The sequence below is a fragment of the Nannobrachium achirus genome (assembly GCF_963921795.1).
Source record: "Nannobrachium achirus genome assembly, chromosome: 12".
Lineage (NCBI taxonomy): Eukaryota > Metazoa > Chordata > Actinopteri > Myctophiformes > Myctophidae > Nannobrachium > Nannobrachium achirus.
Window position 1 is genome coordinate 4,342,881 of NC_137832.1, and position 23,973 is coordinate 4,366,853.

Genomic DNA, 23,973 nt, shown 5'->3' on the forward strand with positions numbered 1-23,973 from the left:
ACCAGTGATTTGTACTGTCATGAAACTGTACTTTTTTCTATTGCAAACTTCTAATAAATTCTTCAATCAATCAACAAAAAGAGCCGTTCAAACCGCTCCAATCTCTCTGGAACGCGTGATTCCTCAACCCGCCAGGGTTCAGTTAGGTTCGTTCGCGAACGTCCCACCTCTAGTCACGTCACGTCACGCTCGCGCACTGACGCGCAGGCGCACAGGGCTTGCTCGGCTCGCAGACGGTGGACAGCTGATAAGTCATGTCTGGATGCTACTTGTAGCTAAATAATAAAAAAACAAAAAACGCAAAAGAAAAAAAAAAACGCAGCTTGTCGCTGGTCTACAGAGTTGTTCCAGAGAGGCTCGAGCGGCGCTGCAGCTGAAAAACACCCCGAGGAGAGAGCGACTCACACAGTAAACAAACACCCGCTGTTAGCATTCTAGCATTAATAATGTCCATTAAAAGCGTTTAAAAAATACAAATAAAACCAAATGGGAGCTGTTTGTTTTTACTGCGCCGCTCGGCGCCACAAGACAAAGCTTAGCTAGCTGGGCTAGGCTAATGTGGCTAAGCTAATATATAATGGCTGAGTTGATATAGAATAGCATAGCACACAGCTAGCTTTAGCCCCCACAGCTAGCCTAGCCTAGCTTGCTAGCTAGCATCATTTTTGCACAGACTACACAACAAAATGAAACGTTGTTTGTTTGTGTTGTTGTTGTTTTGTGGTTGTTTACGTTTTTTTTACACACTTATTAATATGCGTTGTGTGTTTTTAAAAAGAGGTTGAAGCACAGCTTCCATTAGTTTGTTCCCCACGGATGGGTTTTTTGAGGCAAATTGAACGTGTTGGAATGAAAGCTCCTCCACAGTTAGCTTCAGTTAGCCTGTTTAGCATCCTCTGCTCCCTCTCTGGCTTGCCTTAATGCCCGCCATCTTTTTAAAGCCATAAGAATAATTGTTGTGTGGGGGAAACACATTATTACGGAGGTGTGTTGTTCTTGTTTATCTTATTAATAACAACAACAATATGGGGATATGATGTTTGTTGACGTGTGGGTTTGTTCTGGAAGAGTGTGGAGTTGTTATGATTTGAGGGACGAGGGGTTTAGTGATGATAATAATGATATTTGTGTGCATGATGTTGAGAGAATGTTAGTTAGCCGAGGTGTGTGCAAAACAGCTGCCCTTTTCTTTTTGCTCATTCATAAAATGTAAATATTGCATGGCTGTGTGTCCTAGACTGACTGTAAACGTGTGTTTACAGTATGAAGTAGTACATTTTTACTGATTAGGAGCTTGGTCTGGTCTGCCTGTTTTCTTAGATTAGCCAACTATTTCTTTGCATTTGATCTATTGATGTTGATGTACTGAGGTATCACGTTTGCTATGCTTATTGTAAATATCTCTGAATTAAGAGCGTCTGCTAAATGCTTAAATCGTTAATTGCGTACTTAAACTGAAGCTGATTTTGTATTGCTGATGTATTTTAGCTACACAGTGAGGTTTTAATTGAAGTACGAGGGTGGGGGGGAAGTAGAAATTGGACCCTTATCTTAATCAGAGTTAAATGGGCACTGAGAATTTAGAAATAGTTTTTACTGTGATTTCTCGCAAATACTGACAGATGTTCGACTGCACTTGAGTCTTGACTCTTTTAGTCGTGAATGCATTTTTGATTTGCTTTATTTTTTAAATGAATGTCTAATGATGATCATTTCATAATAGCGGCAGTCATGCCCTACATTCAGATATAATTTATGGTTGTGGAGTTTAATTCAGTGGCATAGTTTTACTGAGGTTAATATAAGGAATAGGGTTTGGTTTGGGCAAGGCTTTACTGAGGTTAAGATTAGGAATTAGGGATGGGACGTTAATCGTTGTTATCGCTTATCGTGATGAAAAACACTCGCAGTAATCGTATCGTAGAGATTTAAATTTATCTTGAAATTGTCCTCCTTTTCTTTAATTGGTAAAACAGACCTGGAAATTTGTGGTGTGCCGATAAAAACGTTTCCAATTCGATACGATATTCAATATTTTGGGGTCAATATCGCCGATATCGATACCGATACCGGAAGTACGGTTATATATAGCCAAAAAGACTTCAAATATTCGTTTAAAAACACCACATAGGATCGATATGCATTCCAACCTATTGATGTTTTGCTGTATATTATTTTTAATATAAAATATTGTATGTATAACTTAATTCAAACACAGCAGAAGACTATTTCTTTCTATGCGCCATCTGCATGTGCTGAGAAATGCACTCTCTTGCATGATCAAATTAATGATTCATACTTATTTTATTCTATAGCCTAATTTCAATGAAGCTGTATGGTTTATATAGGTATCGATACGTTCTTATAAGTATCGATACAATATTATTTTTAGGTTGCCAAAACACAGGTTTAAGCGTTGAAAAGGTTTAACGCCTGAAAGGTTTAACCGTTCAGGCGTAGTTTACCGAGGTTTCGTTTAGGAATACCAGGCAGAGACCGTTCCAGCGTTGCGCGGGATAGACGCCGAAGGCGACTGTGTTTTGGGGCAAGCATTTGGTGTTCTTCTAACAAAGCTGATTAGGCCTGTCACAATTATTACATAATAATAAACGTCTAACCGCAATTATTCTGTCATAATCGTCATAATAGTTTTTATGTTGAGACATGTTCATATAGTTTCAAACACTTTCAAAAAGTAGTGGAAATGGCAAGGTCACGACGCGTCGCGATGCGACACGTTGTGAGCTTGTAGATTGGCTATTTCCACTATCGATATTATTTTTAAAGTGTAAAGTTGTCAAGTATGTCAGTCATTTCTTTGTATATGTAGGTTATGTGTCATATCTGCCTTTGTGTGCAACGTCAAAGCCTACACAGGCCAAACAGAAATGCATCCTCGTCAACGTCAAAAACACGAATTATTTGAGTGACAATTAATCGTCATGTGAAATGTCATAATCGAGACAGCCCTAAGACTGATATATATGTAGTGTTAAAGCGTTAAAAGGTGTTGTGATGCTTATTGCTGTCACGATTGTGATATTTTACGTGATGATTAATTTATCACATAAATAATTGCGATTAACGATTTAATTGTGTATTTGTTGCTGAACGCTGGAGCATATGATGAATAAGAATTACATTTCTGTTTGGCGTTGAAGTTGCAGAGGGCAGATATGACCAATAACCTAAATATACAAAGGAATGACTGGCGTATTAAAAAACTTTATTTTGTATCCATTTTTAGTGGAAATGGACGATCTACAAGCTCACAGCTCATTGTGTCGCGATGCGTTGTGAGCTTGTGGATCTGCCTTTTCCAATCCTTTTTGAAAGTTTGAACCTTTATGAACATTTCTCAACATGATTGACGACTATGCAAAATAATTGCAATTACCTCAAATAATTTGTGGTTGGACGATTATGTAATAAACGTGACAGGCCCTAGTGATGCTGTTGCTGTGTTATCTAACGTTAGCTGGGGGACCCCACTTTGACAACCACTGTCTTAACTGACTTTAGTTGGGGGAACCCACAAAAATGGATTACAAAATAACGTTATTTAATACGCCAGTCATTCCTTTGTATATTTAGATTATTGGTCATATCTGCCCTCTGCAACTTCAACGCAAAACAGAAATGTAATTCTTATTCATCAAATGCTCAAGTGTTCAGCAACAAATACACAATTAAATCGTTAATCGCAATTATTTATGTGACACATTAAGGATTTAAGGATGTCTTAAACTGCCATCAAAGTATCTTAAAAGTAGCTTACCTTTGCAATTTTATAGAAAGGTATCCATCCATTATTTCCAACCGCAATCTTTTGTAAAAGACAGGCGTATCTGTCATCGAGTCGTAAAAAAAAAGAAAAAGAAAAACAGACGGCGAGGCGCAGCCAATGAGGCTGAAGTTTGTCCCTCGTTCGCACCAGTAGTTTAGAGCATAGAAATGGAGAAACTAGATCCAGGCATAGGGAAAACTACCAGAAAAGTGATCCCGCCGCCATTATTGTTTATGTGTGGTCAAGAATTGAGACCAGCGTTACAGGAGCTGCTGCTGTTGCAGAAACCCTCGACCACCCCTCATCTGCTCACAGTGCTCAGACAGGGAAAAGAACGAACGAACGACCGCTCGCTCATGGCCGTGCGCTACTTGAATAAATGGACGAGCGCGCTCGTTCAAAGCAGTAAAAGAGTTAAGATGAACGTGGCTTTCTGTGGAATGGTTGAGCAGACGATTTAACTAATCTAGTCTGGTCAGGATATGTCTTTAACTAGTTGAGCAGTTGTTTCATCTGATTAGGAGGTACTAGTTTGTGCATTTTTCTTCTTCCTTTTGGGCTTTTATGCCTTTATTGATATGACAGTATACTGACAGGTCTTTATTGATAGGACAGTAGACTGACAGGTCTTTATTGATAGGACAGTATACTGACAGGTATTTATTGATAGACTGACAGGTCTTTATTGATAGGACAGTAGAATGACAGGTCTTTATTGATATGACAGTAGAATGACAGGTCTTTATTGATAGGACAGTAGACTGACAGGTCTTTATTGATAGGACAGTAGACTGACAGGTCTTTATTGATAGGACAGTAGACTGACAGCTCTTTATTGATAGGACTGTAGACTGACAGCTCTTTATTGATAGGACAGTAGACTGACAGCTCTTTATTGATAGGACAGTAGACTGACAGGTCTTTATTGATAGGACAGTAGACTGACAGGTCTTTATTGATAGGACAGTAGACTGACAGGTCTTTATTCATAGGACAGTAGACTGACAGGTCTTTATTGATAGGACTGTAGACTGACAGGTCTTTATTGATAGGACAGTAGACTGACAGCTCTTTATTGATAGGACTGTAGACTGACAGCTCTTTATTGATAGGACAGTAGACTGACAGCTCTTTATTGATAGGACAGTAGACTGACAGGTCTTTATTGATAGGACAGTAGACTGACAGGTCTTTATTCATAGGACAGTAGACTGACAGGTCTTTATTCATAGGACAGTAGACTGACAGGAAAACGGGGAGGGAGAATGGGGAGTGATACGCAGCAGCAGAGGAAGTCGGGATCGGGAATCGAACCAGCGACACGCTGTCAGGCTACACTGAGCCTATGTGGTCTGGACCGCTAGGCCAGCACAACAGTACAGTAGGCTACAACAAGACATTCAAGACAACACCTGGTTATCCCAGTACAGCCTAACATTGTCTGGTCAGAACCACCAGCCCATTTTTTAACAGTTTATATTAAGAAATTTGTCCGTACATTTAGTCTTAGTTTTAGTCATCAGCTTAGTTTTTTATCAATTCTTTTTATTTAGTTTTCGTCAGTGCAAAAAAGGTACTACTAACATTCGACTAACATTTTTCATCTTGGTTTTAGTCTACGAAATTAACACTACTGTGTGCGCGTGTGTGTGTGTGTGCTTGTTCCAGAGGTCAGAGGTTGTGCGATGGACGAGGAAACTCTGAGCTGAACGTGACTCCACCCACAGCCACGCCCACACGGAGGAGGAGGAGGAGCCGTCCAATCATTGCTGCCCGGCCGGACGCTGTGCCGTCGTCGGTCGTCATAGCAACGTCGCTGCCGCCGTCGTCCCGGTCACCATGTCGGACGCCCCCGAGGCCGCGCCCCCAACCCCGCCCCCCGTCACTACTAACCCCACCCCCCCGGAGGTCACCAACCCCACCAAGCCTGGCAGGTTAGTACAGCACCGGACGCTCTTAACGAACTCTAATTAACAACCTCCAGTTTATTAGCCAACACTGAGGGAACTGGGAATGCCTTGTAGATCTGTTATTTCCACAGCGCAACATCCAAGCGTAAACCAAACATAAAATGACTTGTCTTTTAGTTCCACTGCATCTCTTCTCCACGAGTTCCTCCTTAACTCATTCGCTGCTTTAAAAAAAAAATGGCTGTCAATTACCAGGATGCCCCCAGTCTCCATAGACTTCCATGTAATTCATAGTGCACGGATCATGCACGCCCATGCTTAGATCATGCACCACGTATGTGCACACTGTTCACAGATTTCAAACAAAAGAATCTGCTTGGAAATCCATTCAGGCATTCATGAGATCGCAGCCATTATGTTTGTAAACAAACATGGCTGCCATGTTTGAAAGATGGGGTTGGTATGGGGATCAAACATGACATTTTGCGATCGCGATCATATCTGAAGGTCATGAGGAGGTCCAAAAATATTTTTTGGAAAGAAAAAATCTAAAAAGGCCAGGCCTGGACATATGGGATAACTTGGGAAACTCGTGGTAAAGCAGTCAATCAATTTTAGTCTAGTTTTTATTTGTTGGCGGAATTTTCAGTATATTTAGTCTTAGTTTTAGTCATCATGGCTTAGTTTTCGTCAGTGAGAAAATGCAGTCGACGACTATTTTTTGTCATAGTTTTAGTCAACGAAATCAACAGCGGGACAAACTGGTATGGCTTCATCTTTAGAACATGTTTTTCTCGTTCACGATCTACTTGCCCAAAGGTCATGCCTACTTGCCCGAAAAGTAAATCGTCCATTATAAAATGATGGGCTGAATTACCGTTCAAATTAAATGTTTCTTATACTTTCTGGGGCTGTGCGATGATAAATGCTGCACTGAATCTGTGGATATGATTATGCACAAGCACTTGGAATTGTAAGAGTTGGCATCACATTTAGTTTGACTCGATCTATTCCATTGTGAAAATAGCAGATCTATAACAAGACAACACCTGGTTATCCCACTACAGCCTAACATTGTCTGGTCAGAACCACCAGCCCAGTAGCTTTCATTTATATTTATATTTGTTCAAGAAATTGTCAGTACGAGGCGTTGTGAGCAACAATTTCTGCCTTAAATATTTGACAATTTTACCAAAGCTTGACCAGAGGTACTAAAAGGGTCTTTAAAGTCCTTACTGTTGAGTGAGAAAACACGGTTAACATCAAGTCCTTGGGGGTCCCAACCCACAGGTTGAGAACCACTGTAAATCCCCTCACTGTAACCACTTAGTTATTATTTGGGTCTTGCTTTCAAGATTATTAATATAAAAAGCTGATTTAATAGGGCTAAAGTGGTAAAGAATTGTCGCTTCTTTTGGGCTTGTTTTCATAAACCAGTTTGCTTGTTTCACTCACAAAATGTGTCAGATGTGGCAACATACTTCAGCCTCGTTTGCAAACAAACAGTGTGATGCGGTGATTTCTCTCTCCATAGCACTATTACTAGCTTGCTTTGGAGTTGATTAGAATATGAAATTGAGAGTTGAGATTGTGAATATGGTATTTAGTTCAAATGTGCGACCGGAAAATGTCTCTGGCTTGTTTAGGCTTGGTTTTGCAGCAGTAGCAAACTAATGGTCCATTCTACAACTCCCTCAATTCTACCGATGGCCAGGGGCGACTCAGCATAACTGGGAAAGTCCAGTCTTCCAGTTTTCCGCCAATACTGGTCGATAGCGTTCCCGACCCGCTGCCGAAAACCTGCCGATGAGCTCCCTGTCGGCAACGCTTTCCGCCGCCGATTCGTGGCCAAATCGGTTTGGTTAAAAGCCAGCTTAATACTTGACATTTAACCACTTGAACCCCAGCATCGCTGTTCTAGAGGGAACATTGACCCAAAAAATAGCAGATCTACAAGCTCACGATGTGCCGCGTTGTGACACGTCGTGAGCTTGTAGATTGTAGGGCCGGGGGTATTCAAAGATTTAAAAAAAAAATTGCAAATCTACAAGCTGGCAGCTGCAGAAGGAATGGAGGAAGTCCCATGGAATGGCAGCCAGTCGGACCAGCTTGTCAACAAACACCCTTTCTGAACTAGTGATGGGACGATAAGCCATATTATCATTTATCGTGATATAAAAAAAAAAAAAAAAAAACACACATGAAATCGTGAAATCGCCCTCCGTCATGCACTGGGATCAATTCACCTTTTATTTGCCGAGCTGCATATCCAGTACCATTTAAACCCTCTATAATTTGTGAAAGGTACTCATAATATACGTATTTGATAGTCTTTTGTTCACTCTACCAAATCTCTTTGCCAAAAAATAGCCGATCTATGCGTTGCGACGCATTGTGAGCTTGTAGATCTGCTATTTTTTGGCCAATGTTCCAGTTCCGCCCCACGATAATGGATGTTAGGGATATTTTGATTATCGCGATTTCTTTGGTCACAACATGAATACATGAAATCTTCATATCGTCCCATCCCTATTCTGAACCACTGCCACCTCTGTCATATAATCCACTGGTCCCCAACACACACATAGCAATACTGTTTTCTTTTTATTGTCTCGCACCAGATCGGCAACATAGCTCTTTTGATACAGCAGCGCTGTGCAATACAGAAAATAATAAACGACACGCATTTGTGCTGTCAAAGAGATAGATTATTCTCGTCTCCGTCTTTCTACTCTGCTCCACAATTCACAATTATGCACGGCTGGACACAATCTTATCGTCATTAATGTCTGCGGCGCGCCGCTACCATGTGTCAATATGCACGGTAGTTAATGGATCTAATTCACTTTATTAATGTTTTCCTTTTAACAAACGATTTGTCGACGCGTCGGATTAACCCCCGCGACTCGAGTCGACTTGATAAATCCTGAGTCGAAGACAGCCCTAAATAGTACTCGATACTACCAAAACAACCCAATAGTGCAGGGCCAAAGAATAAGTGTCCATAGTCAGTGCAAATAAATCAAGAAAAAAAATGCAAGAAAGGGTGACACAGCAAGACGCCACAAGTAACCCTTCTGGAAAAGTACTTAGAGGTCGGAGTCAGTTCAACTATTGTTCCAGTTGAGTTAGGTAACAGTTTCCTACTGTAGGTTATCCTAATTGGCCTTTTCAAGCGACCGTTGTGTGTCTCGTTGTATTGCTTGAGAGCAGCCGGCACAAAGGACTTTCCTAGTCCAGTGATGTTACTAGGTTTTCAATGTAATGGGTCCCGGGACCCACAGGTGGTCATTCAAATGGGTCCCAGAAAAGTTTTATGAGTCCGGACGTCGGTGGAATCAAAACATTGACGTTTCTATCGCCTGTTTAAGACTTTCTACGTGGATTTTATTTGTGTTAACGTAGGGTAAAGTAGGATGCTTTCACCCATGAACAATGGTGGTGTCTGTGGACAGTTTTTTTTTTCCTTTTACTGCGATGCGGTAAATTATTTTAACATGGACTCCAATGGAGGCGCATCCCCGGGACCCCAGGACCATGACATGAATGAGTCCCTGGGTGACTTGAATGAGTTTTTGATGCGGGATGCGCACATAATGACGTCACTGCTAGTCTCTCGCACCTCCGTCCTGGGTAGCAGAAACGGTTGTTTCCTCTCTTACTCCAGTAACCAAGGATCTCAGGGTAGAGGGGGAAGATGGAGAACAGCTTCCTAGCTGTACGAACCCTAGGCTACTTCCTCCACCCCCTGTAAGGAGGTACTCCAACGACAGAGCCCGCCTTCCTCACCAGTCTGTTGAGGTTGAAGGTCTCGCCCGCTCTGTTATTGCCCCCCAGCAAGATATTCCAAAAAAGAGAACACCAGTAGAACATCTGAAGCATCCTGTTGAACACACCAAACAATCTCAGTCTTCTCAGGATGAACAGCCTGCTCTTCCCCTTACTGTGAATCACCTCAGCGTTGTCAGACCAGTCCAACAAGCTGTTCAGGTGCATTCATAGGAATTTGTATTCGTCCACAAATCCAAAAATGTGTCCACATCTCCGTTTATGGTGCTTGGCACCGGGGGTACACGATTGGACGTACGAAAGTCCACCACCATCTCCTTGGTCTTACTAGCATTAAGCCAGAGATCGTTGGCCTTGCTCCACTGCACAACGTCCCTCACCACACAATTATGCTCAGCCATGTTTACAGTTCATTAGAATGACTCTGTCTGTGCTAGTGTGCTTCTGTTGTTTTTCCAATGGGACTACAGTTCATTATAATGACTCTGTCTGTGCTAGTGTGCTTCTGTTATGTTTCCAATGGGACTACAGTTCTTTATAATGACTCTGTCTGTGCTAGTGTGCTTCTGTTATGTTCCCAATGGGACTACAGTTCATTAGAATGACTCTGTCTGTGCTAGTGTGCTTCTGTTATGTTCCCAATGGGACTACAGTTAATTATAATGACTCTGTGCTAGTGTGCTTCTGTTATGTTTCCAATGGGACTACAGTTCCGTGCAGCAGTGACTACTTCCGTTACTCGCCGTTCGGGAGCTGTCATTCCAGACTATATAGCATACAGAGATTGTGGAATAGTTGTCTGGCTACGCGAGACTACGTGTGTTCTAATTGTATGGTGTGTGTGTGTTTGTGTGTCTGTGTGCTTCCTGTCCCGCCCACCCCTCCAGGAAGACCAATCAGCTGCAGTACATGCAGAACGTGGTGGTCAAGACGCTGTGGAAACATCAGTTTGCCTGGCCGTTCTACCAGCCTGTGGACGCCATCAAGCTGTGTCTGGCTGTAAGTATCTAACCCTGACCCTAACCTTAACCCTGACCCGAACCCTTACCCTTACCCTGACCCTTACCCTGACCCTAACCGGTCTACCAGCCTGTGGACGCCATCAAGCTGTGTCTGGCTGTAAGTATCTGACCCTGACCCTAACCTTAACCCTTACCCTAACCTTAACCCTGACCCGAACCCTTACCCTGACCCTAACCGCTCTAACAGCCTGTGGACACCATCAAGCTGTGTCTGGCTGTAAGTATCTAACCCTGACCCTAACCCTGACCCTGACCCTTACCCTTACCCTGACCCGAACCCTTACCCTGACCCGAACCCTTACCCTGACCCTAACCTTAACCCTGACCCGAACCCTTACTCTGACCCTAACCGTTCTACCAGCCTGTGGACACCATCAAGCTGTGTCTGGCTGTAAGTATCTAACCCTGACCCTAACCTTAACCCTGACCCGAACCCTTACCCTGACCCTAACCGGTCTAACGGCCTGTGGACGCCATCAAGCTGTGTCTGTCTGTCTCTGTCTGGCTGTAAGTCTCTGTCCCTCTCCAAATGCGTCGACCCGATCCGTACATGGATGGTCTCAAAAGATGCACATTGCTACCATGAAATCCATGCTGAAAATAGACGATCTACAAGCTCACAATGCGACGAGTGTGAGCTTGTATATCTGCTATGTTCAGAGCGCAACACCCGAGCGCAACCAAACATAATCTGGTCTCTGTCTCTGTGTGGCTGTAAAGGGCTGTCCATACTGTCTCCGACCATCAAACCTTTCGTCGGAAAGGTCCGGTTCAACTACAGTACAATATGACGTCACTCGCATCTTCTGAGAAGCATTATCCCGAATTTGAGTTGGAAAAGCTGCACGTCGGAAAGATCAGACTTTCCGAAGAAATGTTGGGTGCTTGGAGACTGTATGGACAGGCCTTAAATGTCCGTTCAGTCTCCCTTTCTCTGTCGCCGTTAGGGGTGGCTCGGTATCAACATTTTGTTATCGCGGTTACCGTCCTCCCATTTACCGCCGGTATTGCGGTAATTACCGCACCCCCGTATCTATTAATTAAGTTCGGCGATAAGACAAAATATTCCTATCATCTGCCCAAAATTCGTCTCTCCACGGTCCTATAAGCCCGACTGCTCGAGTTCCCCGTACAGCACAGTGGGTCTGGCTTTTGAAAGTAGCAGATCTACAAGCTCACAACGCGTCGCGTTCGCAACGCGTTCTGAGCTTTTAGAGCTTTGCAGTGTCGGGTTACTATAGTAACGTAGGCTACAGAGGCGTCAATTGGGTATGGCAAGCTATGGCACCTGCCATACCTAGGCTACAGGGGGAAATAATAAGATGTACTTTCATCGTGCCTGTTGCTAAGGTATGGCAACATGACTGGTGTCTGTCATGTTGCCATACCTTAGCTTTTTCTGAACTGACGCCACTGGTAGGCTACTGGGGCTTCAGACACTGCACGCTGTTTGTGAACAAACCAGATGAGACGGGTATAGTGATTGTGTACGGTCTGTGATTAATATGCAAACTCACGTCTCAAATCGCATTGATTGAGTGGTGATATAAACATAGTAAACAGGTTTTAGTTACCAGACTTGACAGAAAAGGTTGTAGTCGAACAACGACGGGTACACGCGCTACTGTAAAAGTACTCACTAGCGCTGGTTTCATTTTCGGTTTTAGTCCTCGCGCTCCGCCCGTATGAATAAAAAAGAAACAGCCACGAGGTATGTATAAACATACTTGTGTGAGTTGTGTCGTGTGGATTATGGAGAAAGTTTAACGCTGCTGAGGCTACGAGGCTACTGCACTGCTCCAGTGTCTACTGTGTCTCACTCTCTGTCGGAGACTGTGACAGGCCAAGCTTCCAATTGTTCCAAACATGTGGTGCGCGGCCCAGAGCAGAGCGGCATGAAGCGCATGCGGTCCTCGCTTCTCCCCCGTTTTAAAACTCGCTCGTTCTCAATAAAAATAGCCTATTTTTTGTCTTTTTTGACCGCGGTAAGGACCCTGACACCGCGGTAGGCCGCGATACGGCGATACGGCGGTACGGCGGTTACCGAACCCAGCCCTAGTCGCCGTCTCATTTCAGTCCCTGATCACATTCAGATGACGGTTAGTTTTGACTGCAAAGTTAGATTTAGTTTGTCAGTCTTTTGATTACAATTCAGTAAAACTTTAGTCATATTTTATTCATCTGAAATGTCTTGCAGTTATTGACACAAATTTTTTCGGGCACGTAGAGTTAACGTTCAGGTTGCCCCGACTGGGCAAGTGCTCGTTTGAGAGGGGATGCAACTGTCTATAAACACAACACCAGATATCTGTCTAAACACCTGAACCCGGCCAGAGCTATTGACCTATAATGTGCTGTTTTCGCTGTTGTTACACGTGAAAATATAGAATAACAAACAAGTGTGAACTGTGAACCCATAGCCACATTCACACAACACAGTGTTTGGCATAAAATTGTGTGTATGAAATGTCTTAATTGCACCAGAACGTACAAAAAAGGTTGAACGTAAATTGAACGCTAATTCAAATTGTACCCATGATTTTATAATGGATGATTTACCTTACGGGCAAGTGGGCATGACCTTTGCAAGTGCTTCTGAGACATTAGTGTCAACCCCTGCCTTGCTTTTACTCTGGTTTTAGTTGACTGAATACCCTAAGATGTTAGTGCACTAAATCTACACTCTACTAAAAATTATGTCGGCAGACCTTGATGGTGCCGTAATGGCCGATTTATACTTTATACTGTGTATCGAAAATAGGTCGATCTACAAGCTCACCAGATTTCATGCATTGCTCTCCACACGTCGTGAGCTTGTTGTAGATCGGCTATTTTTGGTGGGAGTCGCTCTCCATTCCGACATGTCGCCACTCCGAAATTGACTTCTTATTGTCGGAGACCAATATGTTTAACCCGCTGAGACCTGGAGTGCATCTGTGTGACGTTAGATTTGAACCACTTTTAACCCTTATTCTATACTCGCTATGAGCTTGTAGATCTGCTATTTTTGAAAAAAGATCCTGACAATTTGTGCAAGTCTTTATCCCGAATTTGAGTTAGAAAAGCTGCACGTCAGAAAGATCACTTTCCAAAGAAATGTTCGGGGCTCGGAGACAGTAAAATGTAAAACTTTCATCATTTTATAATAGGGCTGACAAAATCTGCCAAAAATGACCTTTGTATATTCCCTTTAAAATCCCCCGTTGATTCGGAGCAGTCAAAGAATTCGGAGCATTCACACTTTTTTTTACACGTTATATTCACACCAATACAGCAATTGCTGCCGTTGTCTTGGCACGACCCATAGGCCTATCTTTTTTTGCACCCCCCAAGTTCACACCTTGACAACTGTTTTAACAAAGAAACGAGCCTATATGCATATCAATAGACCTGTATAGTAGGCGAGGTTCGCGACCCCCCAAACTCCAAACCTGAAGCTATTTATTCTATTCTAGTTGCTTCTATCGCTTTACTTTGGTGGCCGTGCAGGTGTGCGTTGGTAAATGCAAGAGCGCATCGTCGGTGCGACGCGTCACAGCAGCTGTGATGGAAGTTGGAACAACCACGACATGAAATGAGCAATTATAATCAAACCAATGGATTATGTTTTGGTTTGAATCAAATTAGGTAGTCTACAAGAGTAGTGTGACGGAGGGAGTTTTACCGTGACCGTGGGCGTGTGCGGGGAAACTGTGAGACTCGGTGAGAGAAAGAGTAAACTTGAAAAATAACCATGAAAACCAACATAAAAAAGAATTGTGATAAGATTGTGTATCGTGCAGGGCATACGAGCGGAGCAGAGTGAGTAGAAATCCGGCTCCAGAGGGTTCATGTCCCACTCGCTAATCGCTCCGGTCGGCCACCGCGCCGCCCCGTCGCTCAACCTGATTTGCGCATCTCTCGCTCCGCGCTCGCTCCGCTCAGTTCGTCGATCACAGCCAAAACAGACAAAGAAATAAAAGTCTTATTTTGCTGAGTGTCTCCTTTGCCACAAGCGTTCCCAATCCCAACACAAAGAGCCTACTGCCTGTGGTAACGTGCCACGAGCCCCGGCTCCATGGACAGCTATCCTATGTTACAAAAGACACCATCTTTAGTTTCCTTTATTGGTGATAAAACTTAACTGACAGGAGTCAGGACACAAGGTATTTATAAACATATTGTGTTGATGACAGAGAAATCTTGACCAAGGAAGGAAGGACAACGGACATGAACTGCAAATTCTTTGACAGCTGTGTGTCAGCGGTGCTGTGTGCAGTGCACTCATAGAGTTATATATATATACTGTAATAGGGAGTGCACTGCGTGTGCGAGGTTCATATTATAGGGCGTGGCCCCAACAGGGTTGGCTTGGAGTGGAGGAGGGTCGGCGCTCTGAGGAGCGGAGGAAAATCTGTGGCGAGGTTAAAAAGTATAAAAATTATTGTTGCCAACAACGCCACCTGGAGGAGAGCCCAGGAACTCTATTCAATATTACTCAATAGTGTGCAAAACAGGTTCTTTTTTATCAGGTTTGAGCAGAGAAATGATCAAGCAAAAGTGGTGCAATAAATAGTTTTATTGCTAAAATTACTGAGTTATTAGAAAAGATAAAATGAACAGTGGAACATGTGCAAAAAAACAGATGAACGGGCTTCTTCTGATGTCTACAGTGGCCTACACAAAACGTTCCCGCCAGTCCTTTGGAACAGCACACACTAGAGTCCTTTTATCCAAATTGTCCAAAGTTCTCCTCCTCTCTCACAGGCCTCCTTGAAAGGGTCAAACAAAATAGCTTGTTTTAATACAAAGTCCCCAATGGCCTATTGGCCGTTTCACTCCAAAACAAACACACCGCACATTTAAAAATATAATAACTCTAATAAAACAATATTAAAGTTTAAAAGGAACTAAAAGCATGCAGTGGTTTATAATAAAAAAACAGTGGGGACCAGTAAACAAAATTAGCTAAAATGTCCCAAAAACTGAGCCGTTATACAGTGAGAAGTAACAAAATAAAAGGGCAATTAAAAGGACTAAAACGAAAGCTAAAAGCAGGGCAGCACGTGCAGATATAGGCGACTTGTAGAGGGGACTTAACTTGAGAGAGGGGTAAGTCGTAACTTAGCCCCTCTGCCCCTCACTGCTCAGGCTGCACCGTTGTCTGGCTGCTATACTGGACCGTCTTTCTGTCTCTCTCGGCTGTCGTCTCGTCTCGATTCCTCAGTTCTGCTGCTTTTCGTGCTGGCATGCTGTCTGCTCTGCTCACGTTCGGGCGTGTGGCGTGCTCTGTGTACCGTCTCTGTCTGGCGTTGTGCTCTGGGGGAATTAACTGTCTGTGCACCTGCGGCGTTTCCGCAGCCGTCGCTGATGAGTGTAATTGTCCGGAGCTGCCCATTATTGGCGTGGGAACTTTTCTAGGGGCAGTTAACACAGAAATATTGTGCACCAAAACAAATCAACACAACAAAAGTAAAACGCACAACTGATCAAATAAGCACACAATAAAAAGGAAAACATAACTTCAGTGTAAAACTGACCCCATTACAAATCATCGTTCCACCGCCGCTCAGACCCATTTTAAATCGCCGCTCGCGCTCTGCACCGCTCGTATGCCCTGGCGTCGTGATACAGCTTGGAAAAATATCGCGATAGAGTATTCTTCCATATCGCCCAGCCCTAAACCCTATGGAAATGTGTGTGTTTGTTGTTTGCAGGACTACCACAAGGTGATAAAGAACCCTATGGACATGGGCACCATAAAGAAACGGCTGGAGAACAACTACTACTGGAGTGCCAGCGAGGCCATGCAGGACTTCAACACCATGTTTACAAACTGTTACATATATAACAAGGTAACAGAAACCTTTTACAAACTGTTACATATATAACAAGGTAACAGAAACCTTTTACAAACTGTTACATATATAACAAGGCAACAGAAACCTTTTACAAACTGTTACATATATAACAAGGTAACAGAAACCTTTTACAAACTGTTACATATATAACAAGGCAACAGAAACCTTTTACAAACTGTTACATATATCAGGGGTTCCCAAACTTTTTTGTCTCAGGGCACCCCATTAATATTTTTTGAATCTGAGGCACCCCTACTTTATAATTTTCACTCCCAGCACCTTATATTTATAGCATATCGTCATTGTCAGGTGGAAACCTTGTATGTCCAAAACTATTCATTTTGTATTTATCATCTATAAAATGTACTAAACTAGTGTGTGCTTGTAGATCGTCTGTTTTCACTAGTTTTGTGCGACAGTCTTGTATGATATAGCAGGGCTTTGCTTTACCAAAAGACGTACACATTTGAAACTTGGAGATACAAGGTTTCTGCCCGACAGTGACGATATCTTAGTGATTATGTTGCGAGGAAAACGTTGAGATAATAGCCATTTTGGTTAGAACTGACTGAAAATAACTTTGTACTTCAAGTTACAAATGATATAAATATGATTTTTTCAAGTGTAAATTCCAAATATTATCAAATGATCTCGCGGCACCCCTGGACTGCCGTCACGGCACCCCAGGGTGCCCCGTCACCCACTTTGAAAACCCCTGACATATATAACAAGGTAACGACGCAGAAGCCTTTTACAGTCTTGTCTGACTTAGTGATCTTGAGACATTTATGTTTTGTAAGTTTTTAATACCTGTAAAATGACATGAACGTATTCTTGTGTTCAGCCAACAGACGACATCGTGCTGATGGCCCAGGCTCTGGAGAAGATCTTCCTACAGAAGGTGGCACAGATGCCCCAAGAGGAGGTGGCACTGCTGCCCCCCGCCCCCAAGGGCAAGGCCAAGAAGCCTGCCCCGCCCACCACCCCAGGTACTGACCCTCTCCCTAACCCATTTAGGCCTAGAACTATTGAATGCTTTAACCAGTGAAAAATAGCAGATATACAAGCTCACAGCGCGGTGCCGCGCTGCGAGCTTGTAGATCTGCTATTTTTGAAAAAGTCGTGAAAATGTGTGCAAATCTTTGAATATACTGTATGTGTTTTCAAAGCGAACGTTTGTAACTCAAATTTTGCTTCTGGGGGGGGGGGGGGGGGGGGGGTCCCTGGAACTAAATATTTTGAGATGCGGGTCTGTGGCCAAATACATATCATTTTGGGGGTCCTTCACATGAAAAGGTTTGAGAACCACTGACATAGTAGTCTCTCAAGAACAGACTAACTGAGCTCCAGTTGAAGTGAAAAGGACCTTTTCTTTGACGATGGCTAGTCAGATTGCTGACACAGAAACATACGTTTTTCAAAAAATCTTAGAAGGATTCAAAAGACACATATGGAATCGTGTCAAAATTCAAATTTCATGATTTTTCAAAAATAGCAGATCTACAAGCTCGCAGCGCGGCACTCGGTGCCACGCTGTGAGCTTGTATATCTGCTATTTTTCAATAGTTAAAGCATAAAATAATGATACACAATAATGTCTACCCGTTCTGAATGGGTTAACCTCTATGCCTAAACCTAACCCAAACCTCAGTAAAACTATGCCTAAAGCTAACCCTAAAACCTAACCCTAACCCTCAGTCGAAATAATGAAACATAGAAATGGCGAGAATTGCCCGTAAGGCTCACTGACCCTAGCCCAAGCTCACAACGTGGCCATTGCGCTGCCAGCTTGTAGATCGACTATTTTCACCAATCATTTACGATGGGACGCCATCAAGGCCCGCCAACATGCGTCTTGGTCGACAAAATCAACTGTACTTTTAGTCGACTTCGAGGTAAAACTGAACCTTGAGATGACTAAAATATGACGTCAAATGAGAGGAATATGGCACCTTTATTGAGACTGAGATTCTAGCATTGGTTTCAGTTGGCGGAGCAGATTTTGGTTGACAAAACAACCTGCACATGAGTGGCGTTTAGTATCGCTTTGCATTCCAGTCAAATGAACAAGATAACTGCTTGACTCCTTCTCAGCCACTTTCTATTGCAATCTCACTATTACGCAATTCTTTGTTGGGGCTCGTAGCCGGACGTAATTTAACGCAATTTGTGATTAAAAACGAAATAAATGATAATGATCGAAAAGTTTTGTAGGAGCAGTGTACAAAAATGTGTTTTGCAAGAATCGGCCTCATGGTGGCACTAGAAGAGGGCCATGTAAGAAATGAGGGGTAGCCAAGGGGGATGGTGTTTTTTACTGGTGTTTCAGTCCGAGTGTGGGGAAAGGGTGCGTTCGGAAATGCGCACCGGACTGCGCGGGCGTTTATCGTGGGCTTGCCCAGGCCTTACGGCCTGGGCATAAATATAACGATTGCATTCACCACGGCTTCGTAACTCGCGCGGCGCTCCGCCGGCCGCGCGGCCCTGGCCCGCTCTTCGCGGCCACTCGCGCCTGCGGCGCTCGGGGGCGAAGAGCAGGACCAAGGTCCGCTGGCCTTCGCGCCGCTTGCAATGTCGTGGACAATAAAACGAGCGCACCCTTTCATACACTCTGACTGAATCACCAGTAAAAAACACTCTCTCGTAGCCAAGGAGTGTGTGTGCAAAGTTTGGCATGGATAGGGGCAACGGTGGCGGAGATAAGGCGAAAGTGTGACGTGACGGACAGACTGACAGCCGGTGGAGGTTTTTGAAAATACTTTCCAATTTAGCACTTTGTTTTCCTCTCGAAGATCCAAGAAAATGTCGGATCCACAAGCTCACACCACGTGTCACATTGTGACGCGTGTAAATCGGCTATTTTCACATATCCCATGCATATACTGTAGGTCAAACCTTTTAGATCTGCAGAGCATCCGTGTCACTTTAGATTTAAACCACTTTAAACAATAATTTATACTTTGGCTATTAAAAAACAGCAGATCTACAAGCTCATAGCACGGCACAGAATGCCAGACAGACAGACAGACAGACAGACAGATCTACAAGCTCATAGCACAGTGCCAGACAGACAAGACAGACAGGGTGGGGTTCCAAACAACCCAAAGGTATGGTTGCCTAGCAACGTCATTCTCTTTAACCCAGAGGGGAATATCTGGCTGTCTGTCTGAACATGTATTGATGTGTTGGAAATCAGGGGTCTTCAACAGGGGGTCCGGGACGCCTAGGGGGTCCTCAGAGTTACTACAGGGGGTCCTCCAAATCTTTGTGTGATAGAAACTTTTTTTCTCCTTTTTTATGTTAATGACTTGAACCGTCCATATTCTGACGCGAGGCGTTGTGACTTGTGAGCTTGTAGATCGGCCATTTTCGGCAAAGAGCTTTGGTGTAGAGGGGAAAAAGAGCAGACTAAGTACGGAGTGAAAGGTCAAGTTTATTAAGTATTGACGGTTCAAGTGGTTAATTATCTGAAAACACAAATTGACATGAATCCAAAATACACTGTCAAACGATGAATCTATATGGAATCTCTGAAAAAGCTGTGGGGGTCCCTGCTCCTCTCTCTCAGCTAAGGGGTCCTTGGCCTGAAAACGTTGAAGACCCTTGTTGTAAATATTGCTGGTCTGGGTGGGTGGGGGTCTTTGCACACACTCTGATAGAGTAGGATTGTTTTGGGATGGGTTAGGGTCTGTTGCGCTCCGAAAATATATGCAAGCTTGTATGGATCGGCTGTTTTCAGCGTGTAAAATCAGCCATTACGTTTTTTTGGTCGACAAAATAGGATTTAGTCTACTAAAATCATCTGATATTTAGTCTGGTCCAGAGTGTTAGTGATGTATATATACTCGCGACACAATTATTATATTTAATATTGCATAAACACCAGGTCGGATGCCACTCTACGTTGAGTGACTCAGTGCGGCAATTTGTGCGAGTACGTCTCCTATTTTTTTTAAATAGCAGATGTTGATCATTTTAAATTATTAACACATGGGCTGCCATTGTTTGCGTAATTCTATGTGCTGTAGAGATCTGCCGTTCACTTACGCTTTATTTTGAAGAGCCCCGGAAGGCATGTTTGTGTTTAAAATGGACGTCAGTTTGTTTACATTCGGTTGCGAAACAAAAATCCTAACCGCGGCCGACCGTCACGGTCCAGTGTCGCAGTGAAAAAGAGCGGCTCACTGCCTCTCTTGGCGTTTTTGGAAGTAAATTTCCGAGGTAAAGCCGTTTCTTTGCATCAGCGATGAATAGGAGCCTATGGAGAATAGATGCTCCATGATGCTGAGTTGCATGATGGGATATGTAGTGTTTTCGCTCACCAGCCTGCTACCGCGGCACCTATTTAGCTGGTAACCATGGCAACAGTTAACTCGTCTGTGGACGAGATAACGCTGCCCTGGAACAGCGCCATGAGTGTTTCTTTTTTTTTCTTCTTTTTTTTATATATATATGTTACAGTATGTTTGGGTAACTCAGGACGCTAAGAGTAAGAGCGCTTGTTTTGTCGTTCACCACACACTAATCACCACCAGATGGCGACGACAGCCCATAGACAGCCATTCACTAGTGCAGGCGCTGACGTCACTCGTTTGCGACTCTCTTTCTTTATTTACTAGCCTAGCTGGGCGGTGTTTAGCCATTAGCTTAGCCATTAGCTTACTATGAGCGTTTATCGTGGGCTTGCCCAGGCCTTACGGCCTGGGCATAAATATAACGATTGCATTCACCACGGCTTCGTAACTCGCGCGGCGCTCCGCCGGCCGCGCGGCCCTGGCCCGCTCTTCGCGGCCACTCGCGCCTGCGGCGCTCGGGGGCGAAGAGCAGGACCAAGGTCCGCTGGCCTTCGCGCCGCTTGCAATGTCGTGGACAATCGAGCGGCTCCGCCTGGAGGACGTTGTTGTTGGCGACCGCTTGTTCCGCCCCGTGCGGCACCACGAGTGCTCCGTTTCTCGACCGTCCTGTTTCTCTAACAAACCGTGACATATATATATATATATAATTTTTATCCCACGATTTTGTAACCCATTTTCACCCAGTGCCAATTGCCTATGTTATCCTGGGCTCTGCTCTCCCTCTGCCGCGCCTGGGGAGACAACGGACTGACCTCATGCATCCTTCTATGCATGAGGAGTCCAAGTTGCTTCTTTTCACCTGACAGGGGGGATTTCCCCTGTTTGGACGTAGCGTGTGGAAGGAACACGTTATTCCAACCAGTTCCTTACCCCTCCATCAGGCGCCTCGGCTGGCCAGGGGGAGGCATTATTGAGACCAGGATTACTGCATGTTTTTGTGAGGGTATCAACCCAAGGAGACACGGGGAGAACATGCAAACTACACACACCATGCGCCATGAGTGTTAATATCTGTCTGTCTTTCTCTTCCAGTGAGTCAGCAGGCGGAGTCGTCGGCGTCCCCCGCCTCCTATCCCTCCCCCTCGCCCTCTCAGACGCCCGTCATCTCGGCCACGCCCACGCCACTCCAGACCACGGCGCCCCCGGTGGCCGCGCCGCCGCCACAACAGCCACCGGCCACCATGATGCCTTCAGCGCAGCCCGTCGTCAAGGTAACCACACTAACATGATGCCTTCAGCCCGTTGTCATGGTAACCACACTAACAACCACGCACCAAGGACCCCTTAGCTGAGTGTGAGATAAAGCAGGGACCCTCTCCTACATACAGATCATTCTCAGAAAATAAGAATATTGTGTAAAAAAGAATTGCAGATGCCATATAACCCCAGATCACAACTGACTGAGGAAACTTCCCACTGGACTTCAAGCATCTCTGACTTCAGAAAGTTGACATTTCTCAAATATAAATACTTGTTTTGAGTGGTCTCCTGTAATATTGTAATATTTTGAAATATGGACGTTTGATATGCATAAGCTCTAACCTCAAAGCCAGCTTATAACCTTGATATTATCTGCTAATTACGATTAGAACTATCAATGATATTATTATATGTTAAAGATTATTAATGATATTAATTAAGCGGTTGGACAACTTTAATAAACTTTAAAAAAGGGGTTTTATTTGCGACCGTAGGTCGCTACTTAGTATGAAAGCCACCACATCCTGCCCGTCACTCAAAATCCCTCATTAATTTGTCACTCTTCTTTGTGTCTCTAACAGAAGAAAGGCGTGAAGAGGAAAGCGGACACCACCACGCCCACCACCTCGGCCATCTCGGCGGGGAGGGCCGACTCGCCGTCGTCCAACCAGGACAACAACGGGGCCAAGCCGGCCAAGCGCCGAGAGGCCTCCGCCCGCCCCGCCAAGACCTCCAAGAAGGAGGCGGGCGGCGGGGGGCTGGGGGTGGCGGCCGAGGAGGGGCTGGGGGAGGTGGGGACGGGGGGAGGAGGAGTGGGAGGAGGGGGTATAGGAGCAGGGGGTGGAGGCGGCGGGGGGAGGAAGGGGGCGAAGCTGGGCGAGCAGATGAAGCACTGCGACGTCATCCTGAAGGAGATGCTGTCCAAGAAGCACGCGGCGTACGCCTGGCCCTTCTACAAGCCTGTGGACGCCCAGGCTCTGGAGCTGCACGACTACCACGACATCATCAAACACCCCATGGACCTCTCCTCTGTCAGGGTAAATATTAATTATTATTATTATTATCATATTATTAACACATCTGCTGCCGTTGACAGTCCTCACCGTCATTTAAAGGGTTAATATCATGGTGCCGTTGACGACGCTCACCGTCACTGTTACTGTAAATACATTAAAAGTATTATTACTTACTGTACGTCGCGCCGGTCCAGCCCACATCGGTAATGTCCGCGATTTGTTTACAACGCACATTGGGCGTGCACGCGAAGTGAAGCTCCTCCATAGCAAATCCATTGAGAGGCCCATAAAGAGACTTCATTTACTAAAAAAAAAATACATTTTGATCCCAAGGCTAGCATGTAAAAGCATCTTGATTTTTTTATTTTGCAAGTCTTTCAATATATCTTTTTAAAAGAGAACATTTGTAACTCAAATATTTGCTCCTGAGTGGTCCCTGGAACAACATATTTTGAGATGGGGGTTCACGGCAAAACACATATTTGTAATAACACATATGCGTAATTTTGGGGGTCCCTTGACATGAAGGAGTTTGAGAACCACTGATATGGAAGAAGGATTTACAAGACATTTATAGAATCTGGTCAAAAATATTCAAAGACTTGCACTCGGTGCTGCGCTGTGAGTTTCTTTTTACTCTGCCAACAGATAAGCTCCTTTCTCTCTCTCCAACATGGTTGGTATTATATCGTAATAGAATTATAATAATGTATTACTGTTGACTTGGGTACAATGGATCACGATGGGAACCGTTTATAAACGTTAAGGACGTCCACAATTACAACACCAGAGGCAGCGCCACAGATCATGTTCAACCCAAAGTCAACTCAAACAAAGGGTCAAATTCGTTCTTCTGCTATACAACCAAAATGTGGAACGCCCTACCGAAGGCCTTAAAGGAGTGTGGTTCCCTAGCATCCTTTAAAATCGCCCTGAAAAACCACTTACAGCCGGCTGCCATTCGCAACTGGCAATAACAAACCTAGCCCAGCCTCCCCTGACCCCCCTTTGTATTTACCTACTGTATTCTTTTTTTGCATTGTTTATTTTATTA

General features: G+C 44.2%; 1 protein-coding gene across 4 annotated transcripts in view; it reads left to right on the plus strand.

Annotated features, from left to right (window-relative positions):
- Positions 1-300: 300 nt before the first annotated feature.
- Positions 301-23,973, plus strand: part of brd3b (bromodomain containing 3b) — a 37,192-nt gene continuing 13,519 nt past the window's right edge. For 2 of the 4 annotated variants that reach the window (XM_080738230.1, XM_080738231.1), the window contains exons 1-7: positions 301-408; positions 5,456-5,721; positions 10,374-10,485; positions 16,205-16,342; positions 17,193-17,337; positions 21,736-21,914; positions 22,485-22,940. In XM_080738230.1, the coding sequence (XP_080594356.1) occupies positions 5,627-5,721; positions 10,374-10,485; positions 16,205-16,342; positions 17,193-17,337; positions 21,736-21,914; positions 22,485-22,940 (1,125 nt within the window). In that variant the 5' untranslated portion in view covers positions 301-408; positions 5,456-5,626. Of the gene's footprint in view, positions 409-5,455; positions 5,722-10,373; positions 10,486-10,575; positions 10,606-10,886; positions 10,900-16,204; positions 16,343-17,192; positions 17,338-21,735; positions 21,915-22,484; positions 22,941-23,973 lie in introns of those variants that run through there. The other 2 variants (XM_080738232.1, XM_080738233.1) reach the window with 2 other exon arrangements.